Source organism: Brachypodium distachyon, chromosome 3 (assembly GCF_000005505.3).
Source record: "Brachypodium distachyon strain Bd21 chromosome 3, Brachypodium_distachyon_v3.0, whole genome shotgun sequence".
NCBI classification, from domain to species: Eukaryota; Viridiplantae; Streptophyta; class Magnoliopsida; order Poales; family Poaceae; genus Brachypodium; species Brachypodium distachyon.
In genome coordinates this window covers 41,868,152-41,887,359 of record NC_016133.3, presented here as the reverse complement: position 1 = coordinate 41,887,359, position 19,208 = coordinate 41,868,152, and the positions used below count along the sequence as shown (strand labels likewise).

General features: G+C 48.2%; 1 protein-coding gene and 1 long non-coding RNA gene across 2 annotated transcripts; both read left to right on the top strand.

Moving 5' to 3' along the window:
- Positions 1-5,675: 5,675 nt before the first annotated feature.
- Positions 5,676-7,339, top strand: LOC100833707 (DNA damage-repair/toleration protein DRT100-like). The gene has a single exon (XM_003572312.4). The coding sequence runs from the start codon at positions 5,785-5,787 to the stop codon at positions 6,925-6,927; it is 1,143 nt and encodes a 380-aa protein (XP_003572360.1). The 5' UTR covers positions 5,676-5,784; the 3' UTR covers positions 6,928-7,339.
- A 9,498-nt stretch (positions 7,340-16,837) lies between these two features.
- LOC112271487 lies at positions 16,838-18,378 on the top strand. Its single transcript, XR_002964557.1, has 2 exons — positions 16,838-17,140; positions 18,056-18,378. It is a non-coding gene; the product is annotated as an uncharacterized LOC112271487 (long non-coding RNA).
- Positions 18,379-19,208: the final 830 nt, after the last annotated feature.

Below are 19,208 nucleotides of genomic sequence, written 5' to 3'. Positions count from 1 at the left end.
ATCACATCACAGCACATCACATCACATCACATAATTTAAACCATACAAATGTATATAAAGGCGCATCATTTAAAGCATATAAAGAATACAAAAATATCTCACTTCACGACATTGATTACAAAGTGTCAAAATTTCATAGAAGCATATAAAGAATACAAATGTATCTCATTTCAAGTTAGGTCCTAATGTTGTGGGTGAACCCTAGACACCACTTGTTCCACGCGTTCGTAGAAGTCCCCACTAGGCTTGATGACCTCATTGTTGATGAGATGGGCGAACTCTCTTTGAATGTTATACACGACCCATTTAGGTCGGTGTCCCATTATCATTCGGGGCCGCCAGTATTCTTCCATCGCCGCGACTGACCCCTTCCACTCAGGCTTGAACATGCTAGCATTCTCCATAAGGATGTGACAGCAATAGTAGCCACAGAACACACTGCCAAGCGGCTGTTGCTGGCAAGGGAACCTGTGGTTGTGGTGAGGCTCGTCTTTATAGCCTTAACCAGCTAGTTTTCCCCTGGTCGCCACTTTCCAGGCAGTGTTAATGAGTGATTTGATGGGTTTCCAGAAGCTACCTCGAACACCCTTCTTCGGAAGAGATAGGGCAAATAGTAAAACAGGTTTTATCGTACTTATGGGGATACTGATCGGAAGAGATAGGGCAAATAGGAAATCAATAGCCGAAGAGGGATCTTTTTCAAAAAAAGAAAAAGAAAATAAAACAACATGGATTACATGATGCTTTCTATATACGATGAAAAGACATGGGTACCAAGCACCTTGGGCTTCCATCCATCCGCAGATACACCTCGCCAAATTCATGCCCGCGACAACACTGTTCGACCGGTAGCATCAGCCGGAAGCCGATCTACTGTAGACACACCTAATTCCACAACCATGATAGCAACCAGGGACTGAAGTCGGACACACTCTCGCTACCGGCTGCCGAAACGGAAGCAACATGGCGGAATAAGGGAGAATTCATGTGGAGCGTCGTGGCTACGCCTAATAGATACAAATTGCACTAGATAACCACACATGTCAAAAACGTTGTCAAACGCACTAAACTGGCAGACTTGGTTTATTTGAGAAGAACCACTACCTAATAGAGTTGTGGTTTCATTAAAAAATTAGTATAAGTGTGGTTCTCTAATACCATAGCCACAAAATATGTGGTTTTATAAAATTAACTCAACTTAAAATAATCTAATTATCTAATATATAACTAAAGTAGCAGAAATTCTGTGATCTAGATTTCGCTAAAGTTATCGGATAGTCTAAATTTGTTTGGGTCTAAATTTGGCGCAACATAATATAGACAGTCCAATTTCTTTACGCACGTTGTTTAAATCCGTCACATGTAGGTACATGCAAAGCAATTTGAGATGTTCCTGTAATAATATGTTGATTACCGCAATGAGCAGCTTATCCAGAAGTAGCTGAATCTGATGTCCTTTTCTAGCCCGACGAATCAGCTACGTCATGCGCCTGATATTCGCGTAGAGCAACAGATCGATTCGTCGATCGCCTGTGGAAACTTAAAACCACTCTAAGCATTCAAAACCATATATTCATATATTTTGGTAGGTAAAAGAAATCAAATATTTCAAAAAAATATCGTACCCAAACAAAAATACATCTGAATTGCATAAATAAATCAATATAGATATCATTTTTCATTATACAATTCTAGCCGCGCAAACTGCGCGAGTCACCCCGCTAGTTCAAACAAATGCAACTGCTGTCACGAAAATACGTCGGCAGCCAACATGTACAGGGTCGAGAATTCCTGGGTCCCGGATCCAGATTTGACCATCGTGTTCTTTCGTGGTCCAGAGTCCAGACCCCACGTATTCATGCATGATGTTCTATTTGTCAAAAACCTCTTGCCCATTCGAACTACAGAGTGGCAGTGTGGCACTTTCCCCAAATCCATGAATGAATTTCATATCGAACACTGCTACAGAAAGGGTTATCAGTAACAGTCGAAAAAAAACATCAGTAACGGTCGGGGCCGCCGTTACTAACTTCGTGTTACTGATGAAACGGTCGCCCCGACTGTTACTGATGTACCTAGACATCACTGTCGGTCACACACACCCGCCCGCCACTGATGCAGTTCGGAGAAAATAAAAAAAAACACGGCCAGGCCCCAGGCCTGCCCCAGATCCCACCCTGTGGACGCCTGCTCGTCGTGCCCTACGTCAGCGGCGGCGGCGGCTGCCGGAGAAGACCGGCCTCGGCCGGCGGCAGTCACAGACGGGCTACGTGGACTAGTCGCAATTTCCGCCAATCCCTTTTTCTTGTCTGTTGCTTCTACACCAAGAACAAGTCACAATTTCTTGCAATCCCTTTCTCTTGCCCGTTGCTTCTACACCAAAGAAATCAGATTATTGTGTTGCACATCAACACGTACAAAAATCAGAGAGAGAGATAGAAGGGGCGTACGTCCACAAAGTACCCAAATCAGTCCCAGATCGATGCACACAATAGAAAATCACTTCTGCACTAGCGAGAGAGAGAGAGAGAGAGGGAGAGAGAGGGAGAGAGTACCGGCGGCGACGGGATTCGAGGGAAGTGGATCTGGCGGCTGCGCGGTCGAGGGCGCCGGATCCGGGGGCGGCGGGGTCGAGGAAGTCCGGGTCGGCCGCGAGCAAGGTCAGGGGCGGTGGATCCGTCGGCACCGCCAAGCTTCGCCGCTGCTGCAGGTTCTCGAGTAGCTTGGGCACCTGCTGCAAGAGGAGAGGGAAGGGGCATGTAGCTTGGACACCCGCGGCAGGAGGAGAAGGGAGAGGCTTGGGCGCCCGCGGCAGAAGGAGAAGAGAGAAGGGAGGGAGAAGGGGGATTGGGACGGAGGCTTGGGCGCCCACGCAGGAGAGAAGCGAGAGAGAATGGAGACGCCAGATCGGGAGGAGAACGAGGGAGATGAGGAGTAAAAAGGTTTCAGGAGGAGCTTGGATGGGAAGAGAAAGAGAGGTGGGCCAGTGGATCCGATGCCTTCGTCGCTAGGCCAATAGGGTGAGAGCACACGGATCTGTGCTTATTAGCAGGAAATATCCAGAGAGCATCAGTGGCGGGTCTAAAGGTAAAAGTCCGTTATTGATGGTCTCAAATATGAATAATAACATATAAAAAAGGGTAACTCATATTTTTTGAACCTAACATTTACAAATGTCTTTGGCAATATTGTTTGACATGAGAAGATGCACCTATATACGAAAAATGAATACATCATCATGAACTATGTTATATACATGGCTGTGACTTTGGTCATTTGACTTGAAACACATAAACATCAGACATGATAGTTCATTTTGTGAAGTTTTTTTAAACATTTGTCAAAATTCAAGTTTCTGAATTTTCCTAGCAACTAGTACACATAAGAGGACTCCATGTCAAAGAATTAACTTTTTTGACATTTGTTTAAAACCCAAAGTTCAACTATGAGAAATAACAAGATTGTACTATGTAGATCATTTTTTCAAATGTTACCATATGATCTTATTGTTCCACTATGTTAAGCAAAAAAAAAAGACTTTAGCAAAAAGAATCACATTTTTCTGATTTTTTTATGAATCAGTTATGATTTTTTCAATCTTTAAAGGTCTCCAGGGGTCATCAGTGGCGGGCGTAGATGTAAAGCCCCACTAATCTGTGTTTTGGTGAATTTTGCGATTTTTCAGATATGACGAGGGTTCATCAGTGACGGGTTTTATACGCCCGTTGCTGATGAGATTCATCAGTGACAGGCGGGGAAGGCCCGTCACTGATGACCCGTCAGTTATGTTGTGTTTTGTAACAGTGGAATCTCAAATCCCACAGCTAGGTACCAAAGCGACCGGTCGAAGCATGCATCCTTCTTCTAGACATCTGTGAGCATGGTCACCTGTCAGGCTAATTGCAGCATACGATTGATCTCGAATCTAACATGCACGCATCAGTCATTGGTTGGGTAGCGAACAGAAAAAAGCACCGCAAAACCCCCAAGAAAAGATCACATATATAGGGTACACTTTCATGTGGTTACATCATTAAAGAAAATAGTGCATTTCCAAGCTAGCATAACCTCTTTGCGTGATTGCGTCAGCTTTAGCAAAGTGTGTGGCCTTGTTATATCTTTGTCAGATATATTATTGACAGTAAAAGACTAAAAGTGTGTTCATGTACTACAGACCGAGAACCGGGCTAATTAAAGCTACGGTGCACGAATTAAGCCATGCTTGCATGCATATCATGCTCCACGTGGATCGCGATTCGCGAATAACAAGGCCACGCCACGTACTCGTGAGATACGGATAGATATACCGTTCAGAACATGAACGCGCGTGCATGGATTACTTCTTTCGGAATCGAGTGATTTCTTCGATCCTTCGTCTTACCCTTCTTTTGTGCTAGATTAGCGGAGGTTGAATTATCCATATTAGCAGTGTGTGTATATATGCTGGCTACTCCTGCATATATAACTCCTGTACACGATCCACGCATGTTAGATTGTTAGCATGTACGATGTCAATATCCATGTTTGTTGCAATAACGTGCGTCATGTTTGTTGCAATAATGTGCGTTTTGAACTGTACACGTAATACAGATATTGCTGTAGACTTGTCACTTTACACTGCATCTGCGTTCTAGCTCGTGGCCATGACATGACAGAGTGACCCACCATGTGTCCAAAGCACGCAGCAGCGATGTCCCTTGTTGTTCAAGTTTTTACACTGGACTTTCAAAGAAATGCATGGATCAACGTTGTCCATCTTGACCGTATACGAGAACGTGAAGCGATCGATCGAGCCCATCCATCCATGCATTTTCATCCACGCATGTGCACGGGGCCGACCGTCGTACTGTATCTAGCTCAACCTTCTGTGTGCTAGCCAATGGTCATATCTCGGTGGTGCCATGCACTCGATCGCTCGTGCTATTCGTTAATTGCTGAATACATTCAGGTACCTGTCGAGATTGGCGAAAGAGACGCTGGCTTCTCTTCTGTAGCTGGTCCCCGTGATCGATCGGCGAGCAAACATACGGGTCCGTCTGTCAATCTGCCGTGCGCATCGAGATCCAACGGCCCCGGGCCGCGTCGTGGCGTGGCATTGAATAGGGTTCGGTCCAGTACTCATGCATCCATCCAGATCTCTGGGCCGCGAAGAACACAGTATGGCTTTTGTGCCTTGGGAGCACGCGAGACTCCTTAGGGGCAGGGGTTTCTGTTTGCGACTAGTGCGACGATTGGTTGGATAAGACAGCGAGTAGTTTTTTTCTTATTTTTGGCCATTCTTTTGTGACGTTGTTTTGCCTATGATATTATACTAACTTTCTGGTTTTTCTTTTTTAATCGACAATGTACCTGCTGGTGCATCCTTAAAAAAAAAACAGTATGGCACGCGCTGACACAGTGACACTCCCCACGGTGTGTGGCGAGAGGAGATTTAAGGCGCTCTGGGTGCGCCTCACCCGGCACTGCACGTGCCCCGCTGGGACTCGATCGTGTCCCCGTCCCCACCCACACGTATCTCGTGTACCGCTTGTACCCTTGAAGATTCTGAAAGTCTAGATCGAGCAGTTCCTCTGAACCCGACTTTAGTTTGCAACCAAGTATGGTCTCGAAGCTGGAGTAACTTGTAACACAAGAACGCATGATGACGGACGCGCTTATTACCAAAGGGCAAACCGGTCATCATCCCAGCCAGCCAGCCAGCCTCTACTAAACACTGAGCTCTGCAAGCTCACGTGCACCACTCACCACTGTCCGCTCTCCACTCTCGGTCGAGCTCCCAAAGCAATGGCAACGCCGCTCCTCCTCCCACTCGCCACTCTCTTGACGCTCGTCGTCTCCGCAGCCGCCGCGGCATGCTCGGAGTCCGACCGGGACGCGCTGCTCTCGATCCGGGCGGCACTCTCAGACTCCAACAACCTGGGCGTCTTCTCCACGTGGAACCACACCACAAACTGCTGCTCCACATACTACGGCGTGAGCTGCGACCCAGCCACGGGCCGGGTCACCTCCCTGATCCTCCGCGGCGAAGCGCCCCTCGACGCCGTCATGGCGCTCTCGGGCATCCCAGCGTCCGGCCTCATGTCAGGCTACATCTCCGACCGCGTCTGCATCCTCACGGGCCTCTCGACACTCGTCATCGCCGACTGGAAGCAGATCTCCGGCCCAATCCCGGCCTGCCTGGGGGCCCAATCGCTCCCGGAGCTCCGAGTCCTCGAGCTCCCGGGCAACCGCCTCTCGGGGGAAATCCCCCCGGCTCTCGGAACCCTCTCCCGCCTCGCGGTGCTCAACCTCGCGGATAACCTCTTATCCGGCAACATCCCGAGCGAGATTACTAACCTGGGCTCGTTAAAGCACCTCGACCTCGCGAACAACGAGCTCACGGGGTCAATCCCGGCGGAATTCGGGAGCCTGAAGATGCTGAGCCGTGCTCTGCTCAGCCGGAACCGGCTCTCGGGGACGATCCCGTCCTCCGTCGGGTTACTAACCCGGCTCGCCGACCTCGACCTCGCCGAGAACCGGCTCAGCGGCCCGATCCCGGACACCCTCGGAACCTCCGGGAAGAAGAACGGCGTGCTGACGTCGCTGTACCTGGGCGGGAACGGCGGCATCTCGGGCCGGATCCCGGCGGGATTGCTGAGGACGAAAGGGCTCGGGATCGTCAACCTGAGCCGGAACGCCGTGGAAGGCCCCATCCCGGACGTGTTCACGAAGGACTCGTACTTCATCTTGCTTGACCTGTCCCGGAACCGGCTGACGGGCGGCGTGCCGCGGTCGCTCTCCTCGGCGGCGTACGTGGGGCACCTTGATCTTAGCCGTAACCGGCTTTGTGGGGAGATCCCGAGGGGCCCGCCGTTCGACCGGCTCGACGCCGAGTCCTTCGCCGGGAACAGCTGCCTCTGCGGGGGCCCGCTCGGCAAGTGCACGTAAACGTACGAGTCTTCCGGTGATTTGGCGACGGCCGCGTGGTGTACCGTGCAGTAACGACGTACTCCGTACTGTATAGAGGTGTGTGTACGGTCTGCACGTACCAACGGTTGTGTGTACGACTACTTGTGTGTGTGTTTCGTATACGAGTTAACCTGGGTTGCTAATAGGTTTGGGTATAGAACAAGTCAAGAAGACAAATTGTACTGGCGTTTCGTGTGAGTGACCGACGAATTAGCGGCGAGGAAAATGAAACTCCCCTGGCCTTCTTTTCTCTTCGTTTCTTTTCTTCTCCCTTTTTTTTACTAGTGATTTGTTTTCTTGGCTATCAGAGTGCAGCTGCTTCGAAAAAGTGGACTGCATCAAGTTAAAAGTCTGTGCAGCATATGATCAGGGAGTGTGATATCTTGTCCTATGTATCTGCACTTCTGCAGTGGCAGCACCACCGTTTTCCTGTTCCTGTTCCTTAACCTGTTAGCCAACACACAGCTGCAATAAACCACTTTGTTTGGCGAGAAAAATAACGAAACTCTAAGACAGACAGTGTATTTTCTCAAACGCTCCAGGAAAAAGAAAAAGGTGCGGGCGTGCCAGTGTACTAATGTACACAAATAAATAAAACAAAGTAGAAAAGCATGTATTTTATTAATCTCATCATGGAGAAACGAAATTACAAGTTCCCTTATACATCATGCGCTCCGTGTGGCCTGCTAACACGGCCAACATGACATAGGCGATTGCGGTTTCTTGGTTCACAGGGCTTCGAAAAGCTCCCGCTTAATTACATCCTGCAGACCAACTCCGATTAAGCTGCTGCAATGGTGTCGTCTTCAAGTATTGTCTTCTCCTTGTGCTTGGTGCAGAAGATGGTGGTGATGAATAGGAAGAGAGGGGTGGTACGACCCCGCTCCGTCGATGCTAAGCCACGACCGTTCGACCGTGCAGGTGCTGAACGGCGTGCTACGCCGTCTTGTCGCTGTATGATGAAGTGTCTAGCTGACACGCGCCTTGTCAGCTAGACAGGTTGATGAAGTGGCCTTCGCCTCGTCAGTACCCGGCCTGTAAAATGTCCGCCTCGTCGGACCGGACAGGATGTCTTGCCGTCACCTAGCGTTGGTGCCAAGCAAGAGCATGTGGTGTGGTGATGCACTTCATCGATACAAGGACATGTCGGTGGAGTGGATTCGCATCGCCGGTGCTTAGTCGGTGTTGGAGAAGATGCTTAGATGTCGGAATGCCATCGGCAATGCGGATGAGAGAGTAGACTTGATGTTGAAGACGATGATGTAGATGCTGTCGGAGGTGCAAGAGACCTCGCCATGAGTCAATGAAGGATGCGCCCAAGAGGGCGCCGTGTAGCGATGTCTTGACGGACACCGCGTAGGAGGCCGCCATGAGTAGCGGCATGCTGATTCGAAGTTGGTGAAGAGTGCGCCAATGTGGGCGCCGTGTATGGTGGTGTCTCAGCGGACACCACGTAGAAGACCGCCACGAGCGACATCGTATTGATGCCAAGTTGGTGAAGACTGCGCTAAGGCGGGCGCCGTGTACATAGTGATGTCTCAGCGGACACCACGTAGAAGGCCACCAGGACCAACACTAACCTGTGAAGGATGCGCCAAGACGAGCGCCCCGTATGGCGGTGTCTCAGCAGACACCACGTAGAAGGCCGCCACGAGTGGTGACATGCATGACATGAAGTTGTTGAAAAGTGCGCCAAGGCGGGCGCCGTGTATGGCGATGTCTCCACGGACACCATGTAGAAGGCCGCTGTGAGCAATGACGTCGGGTCGATGAAGGATGCGGCAAGACGGGCTTAGTGTCTCGACGGACACCAGGTAGAAGGCTGCCATGTTTGGCGGCGTCACGACGCCGGGTCGATGAAGGACATGTAAGCAGGGCGCCCTGTATTGCGGTGTATTGATAGACACCACGTAGAAGGCCGGCATGAGCGGTGTCGTTTGACAATGGGGGAGAGCTGCAGGTCGACGGGCCCCTCCCGATGACACGAATGATGCAGAAATCACCAACAAATGTGCCGCCAATGGCGGCGGCGTTCAGATGGATGTTGACTAGCTTGTAGATGGAGACCACGCCCTGTTCAGCAAGGTAGCGCTTCGCCCGGGGCGAGCACTGTGTAGACGTCGCCCCACTCCGCACCGTCGCACACGAAGGTGCTTAGGCGGCCGTTGACGGGCTATTGATGAAGACAGCACCCCGCGTCGGGCGGGCGTTAGAGTGTGGTTGCTAAGCTCTGGAGACAATGGCATGCCTCCTGCATGCACCTCCATGGCACCTGGGTAGACAAGAATAAGAGAAAGCTAGAGGAAACCGTACTTACCATGATGAAAGAAGAACGCATGCTTTTCAACATGTATTTGTCGTGCATGCTGCCCTTGCAGGTTGAGCGTGTGTGCGTTGTTGTGCTTGAGGCAGCAAGAGAAGGCACCTGTTTGGCGCCATATAGGGCGGTGTCTTAGTGGACACCACATGGGCATGGCTACCATGCCTTGATGATGGCACTTGTTGGTGAAGAACACCCTGCCAGGGTGTGTAGTACGTAGACATCGTCCACGACTGTACCACCGCTGTGGACGGACGTGTGCTAGTTATTGATGAAGACGACATCCCGCAACGAGCGGGCGCCAGAACAGGACGCACGGCCCATGACGGCAGTCACGACGACCACGTCAAAAGGTGGTCGCAAAATCACGCCGCCAAGCTCCAGAGACAAGGGCATGCCTCCCGCCTGCGTTATCTCCATGGCACCTGAGAAAGAGAGGAAGGTAGATGGATCTTTACGTACCATGGTGAAAGAAGAACGTCATCTCCCTGTACGGCGCCCCCTTTGGACGAGTGCGTGTCGTCGTGGCTGGCCGCGGTCAAGGCGGCCGCATAGCCTTGATGTCCATGGACCTATTCATGATCGGCGCATCGTCCGCTGCCTGCTGATCTTCCTCGATCTCCTCATGCGTGCGTCTGGGCGCGACGTCCGTTGCCTTCCGGTCCCCATCCGGAGGCTCTTGGTCTTCTCCTGTTCGCCCACGATCATGAACCTGTCCTCCTTCTCTCTTTGGTTGTTGTGGTGTGCGGCGTATGCCGCCGTCTCTTGATAAATCAATAGAATGATTCTATAAAAGATTAGCTATTGGTAAAGGTGGAAACTCCTATGATCAGTCAGTTGAAGTATCCGAAAAGATTTTACAGAGATGTGGTGGTGTACCATTAGCTATTATTACAATAGCTAGTTTGTGGGTCAGTAGACCCAACGAGGATTGGTCCGAGGTGTATAACTCTATTGGTTTTGGGCATGGAGATAACAACCAGGTTGATAACACAAGGAAGATTTTGCTGTTTAGCTACTATGATCTTCCATGCTATCTGAGGACTTGTTTATTGCATCTAGGCATCTATCCTGAAGATTTTGAGATAGAGAAAAAAACTTCGATATGGAAGTGGGTAGCCGAAGGATTTATCTGTGAGGAACCAAGGAAAAGGTTATTTGAGGTAGGAGAGGGATACTTCAACGAGCTTATAAACAGAAGTATGATCCAACCGATAGAAATCCCAGGTGAAGGCATCATAACTGGTTGTCGTCTCCATGATTTGTTACTTGATATGATCCTTTCCTTGTCAAAGGAAGTTAACTTTGTTACTGTATTGGATAGTAACTGTGAGATCGAGATAGGCAATCAGAAGGGGGGTGAATGATTGTGCGGAAGCAAATTAAAACTTTTCCTGAAAGTTCAAATCCTAAATCACCTTTCTGTTCGTGATGGTAAAACAGCCGTAACTTTTGATTGGATGAACCAGAAAATACGTATGAGTATGCAAAAGAAAGGATTGAAATTATCTAACCAACGCAACGAGAATTAGCTCAATTGGACTTAAAAGATCAAAAGATATGATCAAATCAGTAACAGCTGATAGAAAGTTACGAGAATTAATCTATAATCGATTTCGAGGAATAACAAGAAAGATGAAGTAATCGCGATCTTCCTTGATCTTGTGGTAAACCTGCAGAAAGTATTATGAACTCGTGATAACAGGTGACAGAAAGTCAAACACACTTCAACTGCTCATGGTTTGGGGCATTCCGTTGTTAAATGCTGCATGTGCCGTGCTCGGTCCATGAATGAAGGCATGAACGCATGAAAAAGACAGTACTGCTCTGCTAGCCACCACGTACACAGACAGAGCTTTTGCTTTTGATAAACTTTGACAGCCTATTTCTCAGGCTTGTAGCTCAAGATCTGAGCAAATGTAAATGGACATTTGGACCACTCTTGCTTGTAGTGGGCCAGCCGTCCAGCCCACCAGCAAAAGGCCGGGGCCGTGTCTTCCGTGCCTCACACTGAGAGCAAGTTTAATAGTCCCAGTCAGCAGGCTACAACACATTCCATGTCAGCAAAAACACATCGGGAGAAGCAAGAAAGGATGAAAGAGAATGAAGCGGGCTGTTCCTGAGTCGTCCGGATGTATCACAGAACACGGAAAGGAAAAGCTAGCATGCAGCCCGGTGCTGGCTGCAAGCGGGTGGTTCTTTTCTTTCTCTCACTTTTTTACGGCAGATCCGTTTTCTCATTGGTAAAGTACATGCAAGCATTAAATGCCAAGGATTCAATAGATCCATCTAGTAGCCAGCCTATAATACCAATGCTTACTTACGATGACTTTAGGTGACGTGTCAAGAGTATAGAGCCAGCTTAATAGCCAGCTTATTATTCTTGTTCGCAGAGAATGGATAGTCTGTGCCGTCTTTACAAAATAAAAATGTTTGCGCCGTCTCACTGCGGTTAAGACAACAGCAACATGGTACTCCAACTTATGTGTTACTCCAACATGGATAGAGTATTTGGGTTTTAGAACATGCGACAAACAATTACGTGTTGCTCAAAAACTCCAACTTTGATTAATTTTGGTTAATGTCATTACCTAATCTGAAACTATATCTCTCTCGACCACGGGAGACAGTTAGCCTCCCCTTCCTTGGGTTTTTTTTTCTCTCTTTTATTTTCTCCCCTCCCCTCTTCTTAAGCTTTTAGGAGCCCGCCTCTGTACAGTTTCACTCCTTCTAATCGAATGACGTAAACAACCGTTTTTTCCTCAAAAAACCTGAAACTATATGTTCATTACCGAAAACGAATCGTATCTACCAAAATACATAAACCATTTTAAACAAGAAAATCACATTAACCAAAGAATAAAATGCACCAGAGGCCCTAATTCTTTCGTAAAGGTTTCAAGTTAGTCCTAATTCTTTCAAACTGCACGTTTGAATTCTAATTGTTTCATAAGTGGTTCAGCGCAGGTCTTACGATGGTTCGGACGTGTGTCTCCTACCGACGTGGCTATTGGCTCACATGTCAGGTGCGAAGTTTGGACATTTTTTTTTGAAAAACCCACCTGCCTCCTTTCCGTGCCCCTCTCCTCTTATTCCTCTCTCCCCGATGCTCTCTCCCCATCTGTTCTTCTCCTCCAAGCCACGAACTCCGGCGAGCTCCCCGCCGACGAGTACACCCTCCGGCCTGTCCTCAACTCCGCCGCGCTGCTCCGCGTCCCCGCCGCGCCGACGCGCTCCACGTGCTCCTCCTGCACGCGGTCCTCGCCGCGCACATCAAAGCTGTCGCGCGCCGCCATCGCATGGGCGTTGCTCGACGAAATGCCGTGCGGGGACGTTGTCACCTGGACCTCCCTCCCCTCGCCATCTTCTTCTTCTTTGCCCTCGCCGCCGGCTGCCGCACATGGAAGGAAGGAGCGGTGTGGATCTCGAGCTCGGGGTCTCCTTGATTTGGGTGCTGGTGGCGCTGGGGATGGGAATGAGAGAGGCGCGGCTGGGCATGTTGCTGGGGGAGCAGGCGAGGAGATGGCGGCGCTGGGCATGGAGTAGGGGCGGCGCTAGCTAGGCACGTCGCGGGGGGAGCAGGCGAGGAGATGGCGGCGCTGGGCATGGAGTAGGGGCGGCGCTGGGCATGTCGCGGGGGGAGCAGGCGAGGAGATGGCGGCGCTGGGCATGTTGCATGCGGCGCATGCGATTTGGGGCAGGAGCGGCGGCGTTGGGCATGGGCAAGGGGGCCAGGCGGCAACGCTGCCGCTTGGCAGGGGCAGGGGAACCGGCGGTGATGATGGCCACGGGCAGAGGGGGGGGCCGCTTGGCAGGGGCAGGGGCACCGGCGGCGTTGAGCAAGGGATTGGGGAGGAAGGGGCGCGAGGGCGGGCCACCGCGGCGAGGGGAGGGAGCTCACCGGAATTAGTGGTTGGGGAGGAAAAAACAGAGGGGGGGAGAGCATCGGGGAGGAGAGAGGAATAAGAGGAGAGGGGCACTGGAAGAGAAAAGAGGAGTCAGGGGGGTTTTCGCAAACAAATGTCCAACTTGGCACCTGACATGTGGGACCAAATAGTCACGTCGGCAGGAGTCACACGTCCGAACACCATCGGACCTGTGCTGAATCACTTATGAAACAATTGGGACTCAAACTTACAATTTCAAAAAATTAGGACTAATTCGAAACTTTTACGAAAGAATTTGGACCTCTGATGTATTTTACTCTTAACCGAACCTGACATCTAGCTCTAGCGTACTCCTTCCGTTCCATAATTTCTGTCTCAAATTTGTCCAAAATTGAATGTATCAATTTCTTTTTATTTAAAAAACCCGTCAGATACATTTATGGAACGGAAGGAATGCCAATTTACTGCCCGAAGCCGACGTCTCACCGTCTCCGCCTCTTGACTACTTGACCTTCCTCTCCGTAGCTTCTAAAAAAACCAAAAAAGAATTCCTCTCCGTTGTGTCAAGAAAAAAAAAACACCAAAAAACATTCCTCTCGTTCCCCACCTCCACGACAGGCGACAGCAGTACTGTAGTAGCACACCGCTTCCCGATCTCGAACACGGCACGCCCCGCCGGAGAGCTTCGATGCGGGCGACCTCGACGGCCGCGCCGGCGTGGGGAATGCTGCGCGCGCGGCGGCGGCGGGGAGGGAGCGGGGCGGGGGCGGGCGACGCTAGGGCAGGAGGAGCGGCCCAAGCGCACAAAGGCCAAGCCTTCAGCCGGAAACCGCCGCCGCAGCCCAGGGTTTGGGGACTGGAAGGAAGAGGACTGGGACATGTGGTTCTGCGGCATGTGCTGGCTAGCATACGAGGACGAGCGCAAGAAGCGCCAGTAGGAGCACGCCGCTGAGGGCGAAGCCGGCGCCGAGTAACTCGCTGGTCAGGTGTCTCCCCGAACTCTAGACTTTTCTGTCCGTTCTGGCGCTAGTAAGATGGCTGTCTCTGTCTGGCTTGTGTAGTTCAGTACTGTAGTTGTGTTCCTTCCGCCAACGGTTGGGGCTGCGGTTGAGACCTGTATCCATCCATGTTCCTGTTTCGTGGCCGCGCTAGGTGAATTATCATGTATCCTTGTGTTTTGCTTGAATTCTCCATTTATCAGTGGAATGCGCCGTCCTTTGGCACCGTGGCGGTCTTAATTCTTGCTGATGAAATGTGACCAAGTATTTGATCCTATTAAGGGTGGCAAATGCATGCACTGACCTGAAACTCCTGTTTCATTCCCATGAAATGGAACCTGTCGAAAATGTATTTGCTCTAAAAAAAAGGAACCCTATGTTTCTGTATTAGCAAAACTGATATCGCTGAAATTTATTTAGTGGATCTCTCTGGTTGTGTTTAGGTGTCTCTGATACGTTTTCTTCCACAAGCTGCCAACAGGGTTGGTTACTTGTGAAAATATGAAAATACTCCACATAGAGAAGTTTTGCATTTAAGCCAATCAAACTCTCCTTGGGTTGCGATTTGGTCTTGGGCCTCTTGGTTAGGGCCTGTCTATGTTGCATACTCGTATATGAAGGAATCTTCACCAAATGTCAAAGCCTGTAGGCAGGCGGCTTTCCTGTCTATATGTTGTATATGTTCTGGCCCAACCATCATAATTCATAAACCATGCGAATATCTAACCACAAGATTGTGCTATGTCTTGATATTTATTTGGCCCAGTTAGGTGGCGCCAAAGGAAGCCAGAAATCTTTTTAAAAAAAGGCCCATGCTGTATCTTGGCCCAGATTGTTTCGGTGCACCAGGCCAGAGGATGGATAAGTTGGGGTGCCTTGGAAACATAAACCTGGAGTCATGATTGTTTATCCAACGGAATCCTTGGTTGTGCTTATGGTTAGCGGGCTGGTGTTGTCCATTCGAGCAATGTTAAAATATGTGTTACTACTGTCTTCTCCTTTTTGGGCCCTTCAGATGCACATGCTATCCTTGACTAAACATATGTTGTGTTACTAGTTACCTGAAATGTGTTGCCTTTATCTGGTCGGTTCAGTTCGCACTTGATGCATGAAGTGTCATTATCTTACTGGCTGTCAGTTAGGTGTCCATGTGAACATTTTCAAATTTTGCAGTTCGTGGCCCCGATCTTTCTCAAAATTCCAGCCAAACCGTCGCCTTCTGGGAAACCGCTGTTAGAGCTGCGCAACTTTCTACTGCAATTCATCCTGACACATGAGCATCATGTGGTTTACTAGATCGGATCAGTGTCAACCTCTTTACCAACAAAAAACACTTGTATACTATCCATGAAAAGAGTAATAAAAAGCATTTTATACTGTCACTGCAGCTTTTGATGTCCAGGCATGCGCTGCGCTTGCTCATGTTATATGATTGCCCTCTGTAGCACTTGCATCTTTGGTAACATAAATTTCTTGCCTCTTGGTGCAACCCTGCCTGAATTTCAATGCATGCCTTTTTATTTATGATTTGACATTAAAATTGTTTTACTGTTTAGTCATAGTTACAGGCATCTTTGATGACGTTGAAATTTTGCCAACAAAACTGGTAAATGAATTCAGTTGTCGAGATTCTTTGAACTGTCAGTCTCCTACTAGTTATGATAAATGCGTTTAACTTTAACTAGATAAATTTTAATACACCAGAAAATGTTTAACCTGTATGATGTTCCTGAATTGCTGACTTTTTGCTAAACAAAGTAGTGAAGATGATAGATCTAGTTCCATTTGCTATGGACCACAAGCATGCACATGCGGCAGTGGCCTTTTATTTAATGTCTTATTAAGTTCTCAAGTTGAAATGTGGTTACTGTAAGGACTATATTTCAATACCTCACATTCTGTCAGGTAACAAGCAGCTATATAACTAAGGCCACACCACACTTGTTTGTACATTTAACCTGAATGGCTGTGTCTAAATACTGTCGGTACCTTCTGATGCACAGTACTGCCAGTCAATTGTGGAGAGTCGATTTCATGGAATTGTTGGTCTACCAAATAAAGAAGATGTATCTCCATCTACAACTTGTTGCTTCTTAACGTTACAGCCTGTAAACCTTAGTCCTTTGGGCAGCTTATGTAACACCCTGATGTAGATCTGCTCTGGATGCGTGCTCTTTTAGAATGTTTCATTTTCCAGATATGTATGAACTTTTCCGGTGGCCTGTATATATCTACCTCCATATGAGTACAGGTTTCAACTTTTGCATAGATTGAAAGCTTTCTAAAGAGCTTTAGTTCTTTACCGGATGCCTCTTGTTTCGATCTGATAAGGTACATCACCTTCCAAAGCTAGACATTGGCAGTAACTTATGTTGCAAGCTTACAATGTTTATCAAAAAGGTTACGAACCGATTTTGTTGTGACATTAACATCTTACCTGACGGTAGCTTTCAAAGAACTCTAGCTAATACTCTCCATTTCTTTTCCAACTAATCTTGAGATGATCGTTTTAATTGTAGTTCTACATGGAAGGAATATAGGTGTGCAATAAAAATTGGGATAAAAATTGATGAGAATTTCTGGTTAGGGAGTCACTGGCTCACTGCCCACTTCCCCTGTAGTATGAAAGTAACATATACTTGGAGCCAAAGGATGGATGGTATCATTAGCATAGTGGCCCATGCTGTTCCATCCGATGTGCCTGCAACATAATTGTTTCCCTTTATTTCCTGTTCCCGTTGCCGCTGCTGGCTTCATTCTCATGCTGCATATCATGATCACATTCAAACAGCTATTCCCAGGTCTGTTCATCCCTAAATTGAGGCAAATGCGACACTGTTTTCTTCTCATCATCATTCATGCATTCTACTAGTACTGAATACTGGGAGGCATATAGTAGTATCTGCTCAAAAACATGTGTGGTCTCTTGGCCTTTTCAGCCGGCGTGCTTGGCTCGCCCTCTGGACGTGCCTCCAACGTGACTCCAGGTCAGTACCTAGCTCACCTACCTCTGTGGCTGGCTGTGTATGGTCATGGCGTTTTGGGTTCAGGCACTAGCAATAGGGATCAAGCTGTATAGGTAAAGCAAGGAAGCAATACGGTGGGTTCTTGTTGGCATGTCCTTATATGTGGCACTATTGCTCTCTCTCCCAAAAAACAAGAATATCTTTTAAAATTTCCTTTGTTTTGATCCCACATGCATATCAAATTCACCCTATAAATTCCATGTGTCTCTGAATATGCTTTCGCAAAGCCTCTTTGGATCATGTCGAAATGAATATTTTTCATGCTATGATTGTGATGAGTGAAGACTGAAAAGGCCCCCTCACCGACCGCTTAGAGCAGAGACCAAAGAACTGAGATGATTGAGCACACACCGAGGCGTACACACATGAAGAACTGTCTGCAAACTAAAGGATTCACGTGTCGCACCATCATGGTCTACTTTGAACAGCATTAGTTGCAATTAGGCCATCCTTAATGGGACTCTGTAGTCGTATTATTAGTGTGGTGGTGCTTAATTGGAGAGGTTGGTTTTGGATGGCTCCGTTTCTTCACAACCTTGTCCTAGATCAGCCGCATACTATACCAGTAGTACCAAGTACAGCGTCGTAGCTGGAGCATTCATATGTGGAGCCAAATTTTCTCTGAGTGCGCCACGGTGACCGGAACCGGCCGGTGGCCACCGACAGCCTCTGCCGGTCACCGCGAGCCGAACCCTTTTGGGCCGCATCAGAGTCCGGTCGATCACCTCCCCTTTATTAAAAGGAAAATAAAATGTACGCAATGGAGAAAAAGGGTTTCCTTTTTCGTGTCTGCTTGGTATTTTTCTCTCCGTGCTAGTGTGAAGAATATGTTCGTTTGTCCTGATCATTTTTGGCCAAATAATTGCACGCCGGCAGATTTGATCTGTTCTTTATTTGTGTGCCGGGGAATCACGCAATATAATTATTCACTGGCGCCGGATGCCCGATCACAAAGAGTGCTAATAACAAGTGGACACATGGAGGAACACAAATGCAGTGTTGCCCAGTGGCTGGCCCACTCTGCAGCGTACCATCGGCTTTGCTTCCATGGGGCTCCAGAGGTGTCTACGGACAAGAAGAAGAAGAGGGAATGCATTTGCATGCAAAGGTGATGTAATTTCACATGCAATTAACGAACACTTGTACCATCAGTATATTTATATAGTAAACAGAATTGCACACTGCTTGATTCCCTTGAAGAAAAGGCAGAGTAAACACGTACTGGTACTACTTGCCAACATTGCAAGGATCCAAAAATTGTATGCCGGTCATGCTGTCCACATTCAACACCGAGTGTGTCCACGGATGCGTACGCACAAAGTTGTCGTGTTCGATGATGTGGTCATTAAACAACGCCGTCGACTTCTATGGGATGGGTAGAAGGATCGCCGTAGGCGAGTCTGGTGAGCACGTTTTGGGACAGAATGTCTTTCCGGCCGGTGCATATAGTATGGTATATGTATGTATGGGTTGTGTACCTTGCTTCAAGAGACTATAAATAGACTCGTATATATCCAAGTATATACGTATGCTTGGGAAGAATAAAGAGCCGGCCATGGGAATGTATCAAAGTGAGTGATGATCACGAAAGGGAGAAGAGAAGTTATAGTACAATGCCCTTTGTCTAGAAAAGAGAGAGAGAAGTAGTTTTAGGCCCCACTTTAAATCTATAGAATATATATTGTTCGACGCCTTTATTTTTGACCGTTACATGGTTCCATGCTTTATTTCTTTAAGATAATACTGCCCGAAATGCCCGTGCGTTGCAACGGGATAACAAAATAAAATGATACACTCGAAGAGATGTATAAATAATTTCTCATTTTGTTTTTCTTTGACAATCAACAAACATCATTTTAAAAAAGTTTTCTTCTAAAGATTTTTTCTCTATACTCTACTCTATCAAAAGATGACGATACCTTCTGAAAATCACATAGCATTCGTCATTGAGTTCTTTCTTTCGAGCCCTCATATCTTCACAGATTGTGTGCCACGGGTCCTGAGATGAGGCGATCGGAGGGTTTTCCAT